Source organism: Bidens hawaiensis, unplaced genomic scaffold (genome assembly GCF_021521415.1).
Source record: "Bidens hawaiensis isolate Kalapana, Puna unplaced genomic scaffold, B.hawaiensis_p1.1 tig00051552_1, whole genome shotgun sequence".
Classification (NCBI taxonomy): domain Eukaryota; kingdom Viridiplantae; phylum Streptophyta; class Magnoliopsida; order Asterales; family Asteraceae; genus Bidens; species Bidens hawaiensis.
This window is the reverse complement of record NW_027499256.1, coordinates 105088-112315: the sequence shown is the minus strand read 5'-3', so window position 1 is coordinate 112315 and position 7228 is coordinate 105088. Positions and strand designations below refer to the sequence as shown.

Below are 7228 nucleotides of genomic sequence, written 5' to 3'. Positions count from 1 at the left end.
AAGAAAGAGTTGAAGAAGCAGCCAGCCAGTTTAGAATTTATAAATAATAATTCTAGAATACTTCCAATTCACTCTTGTTCTCTCTCTTGAAGCTTTTTTTGTCACATAATAATATTATTATTCCTGCAGCATCATCATCATCATCTTGTTTATTATGTGTGCAACACAACACTTGTTCTAAATTCAGCTTAAGTGCTGTATATATCCTCCAATCTAACACCTACTCCTACGCTACACACGTATAAATAATATTAATAATATTATCTCTCTCTGTGTCGATACCAGTTCACCAATTGCAAGTCAAACCCCTTGGATTCAATCGATATTAATTATCATCTAGGGTTTCAATTTGGTTTCCTGATCTGGGTCAACTTCTATTGGTTTGATTTGACCTGACCATGGGGAAATTAGGGCTTTTGATCTTTGTCTGCTCTTTGTTTTTGATTCAAGAGTCATGCTTTGGTAGATTTGTGGTGGAGAAGAATAGCCTGAGGGTGACGTCACCTGATCATTTGAAAGATGTGTATGAATGTGCTATTGGTAATTTTGGTGTGCCTCAGTATGGTGGAACATTGACTGGTGTGGTCAGGTACCCCAAGTCCAATCAGAAGGCGTGCCAGCGCTTTGATTCCTCTTTCAAGTCAGAAACTGCTGGCGGTCTCCCGCTTTTCGTGCTCCTTGATCGTGGCGGTAAGGGTTTCTTTCTTGATTTGAGGTTTTATGATTGATATGTTCAATTGAAGGAAGCTGTTATTGATTCCAGCTTTTTATTGCTAAAAGTAGTTTCTTGTGAGCAAAAACCGACCCATGACCGAAAACAGAAATTTCCCATAACTGACAAAACCGATTAGTTATGGCTTAGTGAATTGGTTAACTGACCATTCGATTATGGTTACAGTCAGTATGTCTTCCTTAACTGACTTTAACCAAAACCGAACCTTGTATGGTTATGATTTTCCAAATCTATACTATCTTTTAGACCTCCACGTCTACGCTCGAACATTTTCGCTAATGCTGCAATTACCTATAACCGAGCTTGGAACATGCGTATATCAGCTTTGACACTTAATAATTGAGTCTAGAACTCCATAACCGAACCATTTTCAACCAGAACAAAGAAAAAAAGATTAAAAAAAATACATTGGGCAATTAACCGAAACCGACGGTCAACGATCATTCAGTTATGGTTTTGGTTAAGCAATCTTTCATAACCAAAGCTCAGTTATGGTTATGGTTACCCCCCATAACCGAATCGAATTAATGGTACCAATTTAAGTAGACTAATATATTGTTATGGCAGATTGCTATTTCACGTTAAAGGCATGGAACGCGCAGAACGCGGGAGCTGCGGCCATTCTAGTTGCAGATGACAGACCTGAGCCGTTAATCACCATGGACATGCCCGAAGCGGATAACGCGCCTGCAGATTACTTACAAAACATCACCATCCCATCTGCACTCATCAGCAAAGCCCTCAGTGATTCAATAAAGAAGGCTCTAAACAAGGGCGAAATGGTCAATATAAAACTCGACTGGACCGAAGCTCTACCTCACCCCGATGAGCGTGTCGAGTACGAGTTTTGGACCAACAGCAACGATGAGTGCGGGCCCAAGTGCGATAGCCAAATAAATTTTGTTAAAGAGTTTAAAGGGGCGGCTCAAATACTTGAAAAAAAAGGGTACACTCAGTTTACACCTCATTATATTACTTGGTATTGTCCCGAGGCGTTCACGTTGAGCAAACAGTGTAAGTCTCAGTGTATTAATCATGGGAGATATTGTGCTCCGGATCCCGAGAACGATTTTAGTAAAGGGTATGATGGGAAAGATGTTGTGGTTCAGAATTTAAGGCAGGCGTGTTTCTATAAGGTGGCGAATGAGACCGGAAAACCGTGGCTTTGGTGGGATTATGTGACGGATTTTTCGATTCGGTGCCCGATGAAGGATAAGAAGTACAATAAAGAGTGCGCAGATGAAGTTAATAAGTCCCTTGGTGAGTTTTTTAAACAAAGGATTAGTAATATGATTATGTTATTATGATAATATTTAACTTTTCTGAGTAAAATGATTGTTCAGGTGTTGATTTGAAGAAGATTGATGAGTGTGTTGGTGACACGGAAGCGGATAAGGAGAACGCGGTCCTCAAGGCCGAGCAAGAAACACAGGTATCTATGTGAATGATTTGTAACATATTGAGGTTGATTTCGTAGCTTTAATATCTGATGGTGGGCATTTATGTAATTGTGCAGATAGGCAAAGGTACACGTGGTGATGTAACAATACTGCCAACTCTTGTCATAAACAACAGACAGTATAGAGGTATGTTATATTGTTATATTGTCTGAAACCGTATATATGACGTGTGTGCGTGTGTGTTTGGGAGGGGGCAAAAGGGTCTTTTAACCAGATGTTTATCATAGTTTGTTTGAGTTGTTTCAGGTAAGCTTGCAAAACAAGCGGTTTTGAAGGCTATTTGCTCTGGATTTGAAGAGACTACTGAACCAGCTGTATGTTTGACTGATGGTCAGTACCCTACTATTGGCTGGCAATAATAATTAACAAAGGTTTTTTTTGTTAATATAGTTTTGATTCTGTTATTTACAGATATACAAACAAACGAGTGTTTGGATAACAATGGTGGGTGTTGGATGGATAAAGCTGTTAATATTACTGCATGCAGGGTACTATTATGTGCCTTCAGTTTAATATTTTTGTTTTATTGTGACGGGTATTTAAACTAATATAATGTTTGTGTTATAGGATACTTTTAGAGGGAGAGTTTGTGAATGCCCAATTGTGCAGGGTGTAAAGTTTGCCGGTGATGGTTATAAACACTGTGAAGGTATACTTTTTTGTAATCATTGTGTCTATTACAATTATTTTTGGAAGTTATTATGTAATAACTGAATAATCAATATCAAAAATGATTATTTGATGGATAATCAGAGGAGCATAATATGTTCGTCGTCCAAACATAAAATACTAATTATTTCGATATTGATATGCTAATGCAGTTAGCAAATTCAAACATTCCCTTAGCTATAGCGTATACAACCAAATATTGATGTTTTCTCATTCGATATCTTGCAGCTTCTGGAGCACTACGCTGTGAAGTTAACAATGGAGGTTGTTGGACAGACACCAAACTGGGCAGGACCTACTCTGCTTGTATTGTTAGTGCTCTCTCTCTCTCTCTCTATATATATATATATATATATCATCATCTTCGTACTCGGTAAATCCCACCAATAGCAAAGCTATGGTAGGGTCTGAGGAGGGAGATCATAGAATTATAGTGAATCTACACGTGTGTAGATGTTTACAGTATATGAACACAAATTAATCTCCACACATATGCATATATATAAATTCAAGCATATTCATGTAACGGTGATGTATTTTAATAGTCATTAGAATCATAGATAAATAAAAAAATAAATGAATGAATGTTGTGTGTGTGTATGTGTGCATACACATGCGTAGTTGCATACACATGTTCTTGTATTATATATGTAAGGGAGGTTTCAAGGCAGAACACTGTTTTTTGTGAGAAGAACAAAATAAATCTTTCATTTTTTTCGATCTTTAAAGTGTTTTAAAAATATAAGAAAGTGGTTCCTATGCGAAGTTTATACATCTCTCTTGAAATTTATAAAACAATATGAACAAATTTCATTCATTTATAGAGCATACACTAGGTTATATTATCTACGCATGTACAGGTAAACGTTTAAAATTTAAAACAAACGTATGAACAAATTAGTTTAATGGTTATTTATGTACATAACATGCTCATTTGTATGCAAGAACATTTTTTTTTAATATGAAGTATTGATAAAAGGTTAAAAGGATTCAGGTTTCTTCTTTTTGTTCTTGCAATAACTTATTTTTTTGTAATGAACCTCAATACCTCACCCTATATATGTATGCATATCTATATATACACGCTCAGAGAGACGTATATACTTATCTGTAGACATGTTTGTTCACCTTTTTTTCTTGTAATAAAACTTCACTATGGTTTTAAGTTTTAACAACTTTTTTTAATCTTCTAGGATGACCATACAAAAGGTTGCAAGTGTCCACCAGGGTTTAAAGGAGACGGAGTCAACAGTTGTGAAGGTCATTTCATCTCTCTACTAAAACACATAACAATTACATATGCATGTCTGTATTCTAACGGGTGGGTCAACATTTCAGATATTGATGAATGCAAAGAGAAGACTGCGTGTCAGTGTCCCCAGTGCAAATGCAAGAATACATGGGGCAGTTATGAGTGTAGCTGCACTGGTAATTTGCTCTACATGCGAGAACATGACACCTGTATAAGTAAGTTTTCTATATTTCTAATCTTCAAATTTTAAGTAATATTAGATATACAATGTTGTATTCATACATTAATTTCCTTATAGGTAAAGATGGTAGATCCGAAGTCAGTTGGGGATTTGTGTGGGTCGTTATTCTCGGTTTGGCAGTTAGTGGAGCCGCGGGATATGCATTCTATAAGTACAGGGTCCGGGTAAGCAACTATTCCTATAATCGACCCGTTTACTTGATAGCGGGTTGATTTGGGTTATTTTAATCTTAAATGGGCCAAATAGACTTTTCAGTGGCATATTCCAACACGACACGAAATGATCATGTTTTGCGTTGGCATATGTAACCCGTTTAGTTAAACAGGTCGACCCACAAACCTGTTCAATCAAACAAGTCGACCTACTAACCCGTTTATTGCCCTTAAACACATGTTCTTACAAACCACCAACCTGATTAACAAATTCACAACTTGAGTATTACTCCCCAATCTGTTTTTGACACATTTAGATAAATGAGTTAAACATGTTGTGTACGGGTGACACAATTTTAAGTGTGTGTGGGTTAGGGTTGATGTTATTTACATGAATAAAAATATAGGTTGTGCTCAGGGTTGAACAACTCAACCCGCCAACCCGATATGATTGACACCCTTGTGTAATGCTTATATTAACAAACCTCCTAGATTATTCTATTCAAGGACATGGAAGTAAAAAAATTGGACAAATAAATGGTGCTCATCTTGCCACCTAACACTCATTTTGAATTTTTAATGATTTATGATGTCCAGAGATACATGGATTCCGAGATCCGGGCTATCATGGCACAGTACATGCCCTTGGACAACCAGTCAGAGATTGAAGTTCATGGGACTCGTGGAAATGTGTAGCAGCAAGATACAGACGGGTTTATATACCGATGACCACCGACCTTTATTTGATTAACGGGTCGCATTTTGTTTCTATGTATATGCTTCAGTGACGGTCTTGTTTTTCGAGTTGACTTAAAAGATTTGTGTTATTGAGGTTGTTTATTTATGTTAGCATGCCATAATAAAAACCATTTTAATCTTTGTGGATGATGATGCTACAAGTTTAGTATTTGTTTTTATAGTTCATATAAAGTAAACTAAGTACATGTTTGGATATTTTAGAAACTAATTTTATACTGTAGTTGGTAGTGGTACCAAAATAGAATCCTCCTTATGCCAGAAACAGTTTAGGCGAGTTTTTCTTTTATATAAAACAACAATAATGCGTTGCCTAACTAAGATGGAAAAAAACAATATCCAAACCATAGTTGATGAATTTACAAAGTTTGTTAAATAAAATCAAGTGGTGCTTTTAGAAAACTAAATAACATATGTGTAACATCCCGAAATTTTTATATTGATAAATAAAAGAAAGTTATGTTTAGTAATTTCACGTTTTAGTTATTTAATGTCGAGTAAGGAACGGGTCTTGGGCTTAGTTATTTTATGAACTCGGCCTGTCTCGACCCGTAGGAAGCCAACCCGAGCCTAACCAAACCCGTAGTATATAAACGAAAGTTCTTGACACTTCCACCATTTTCACCATCTTCCTTCACTTACACCCACCCAAACACTCTCATTTCTAGAGAGAGAAGCTAGAGAGAGAAAGTTCTCAAATCACAAATCCGAGTCCACAATCTAGTTCCTAATCGTTTTTGGTAAGTCCCTCTCGAAAATCATCCGTTTTCATAACCATTTTCGAGCTCAAATCGAGCAAAAACTCCCTATTTTCGTAACTTGAGTTTTCGGGTCAAAAACCGCCTTGTTTTGATGTCAAAATGCAAGCTTTTGTGTTTAAAAGTACAAGGAATCGATAGCCCTTTCAATCCCGAGCATTTCCATGTCAAAAACTTCGATTTTGGGTCAAAAATCTGGAAAATCTGGAAAACCCGTGGGTTTCTCCGTCGCCCAGCTTGAAGGAGTCGAATCAGACTCATTCGATCGAACCAGTCGATCGAATCAGTCCATTCGATCGAATGCGTAGATCGAACAAGTCCAGTCGACCGAATAGGGAAGCAACCGAATAGTCTCCAACTCATTCGATCGAATGAGTGTTGTATTCGATCGAATGAGTGTTGTATTCGATCGAACGTGTTCCTATTCGATCGAACGTATTCCTGTTTGATCGAACGTGTTCCTATTCGATCGAACGTGTTCCTATTCGATCGAACGTGTTCCTATTCGATCGAATCAAGCCAGAACCAAGTTGTTTCCGAGTTCGCCTAAGGTTTAACTTCGCCTGAAGCGAAGTTCGTTTATAAAATGAATTAAAAACCTAATGGAAAATGTGTTAAGGCAGTTATCGAAAACGAGTAGTAGTAGTTAATTGATATGTGTAAATATTATACAGTTAGCCGAGCCCAGTTAAAGAAAGGAATTACAATCAACGGAGAACGTAACCGTATTCAGGTGAGTTTCTAGCCCCATTTCCTTGTTATGTTTTCGGGGCTGTGTGCATACTCGATGTGAAGTGTGAATCCACTTACTTTAAGTGGTAAGTGTATGCTATAGATGTTATATGAGGTATATATTTATAATGCTTGTCGGTACGTGAACGATCTTCGGATATTGCACGTATCGCCAAGGATAGCGATTGCCAAGTGGTTGATAGTGTGTATGAATGATGTGATGTGACTTGTTCACTACGTAAATACTAAACTAATATGAGTGTGACCAAGGCAGGTTGAGGTAGAGTGTGTTAGAGGTAGCAGGAGTCTAGTAAGGGTGTTAGTGGCATAGCGTGAGTGCGTGATAGGGAAAGCCTATACGTGCCTTCGTTATTAAGTGGCATAGCGTGAGTGCGTGATAGGGAAAGCCTATACGTGCCTTCGTTATTAAGTGGCATAGCGTGAGTGCGGGATAGGGAAAGCCTATACGTGCCTT

General features: G+C 37.4%; 1 protein-coding gene across 1 annotated transcript; it reads left to right on the top strand.

The window, feature by feature from the left end:
- The first annotated feature begins 398 nt into the window (after positions 1–398).
- On the top strand, positions 399–5274 carry LOC143599138 (vacuolar-sorting receptor 1-like). Its single transcript, XM_077077171.1, has 12 exons — positions 399–690; positions 1301–1993; positions 2077–2165; positions 2250–2319; positions 2440–2523; positions 2605–2681; positions 2761–2842; positions 3091–3173; positions 4056–4122; positions 4201–4329; positions 4413–4519; positions 5105–5274. The coding sequence occupies exons 1-12, from the start codon at positions 399–401 to the stop codon at positions 5201–5203; spliced, it is 1872 nt and encodes a 623-aa protein (XP_076933286.1). The 3' UTR covers positions 5204–5274.
- The last annotated feature ends 1954 nt before the right edge of the window (positions 5275–7228 follow it).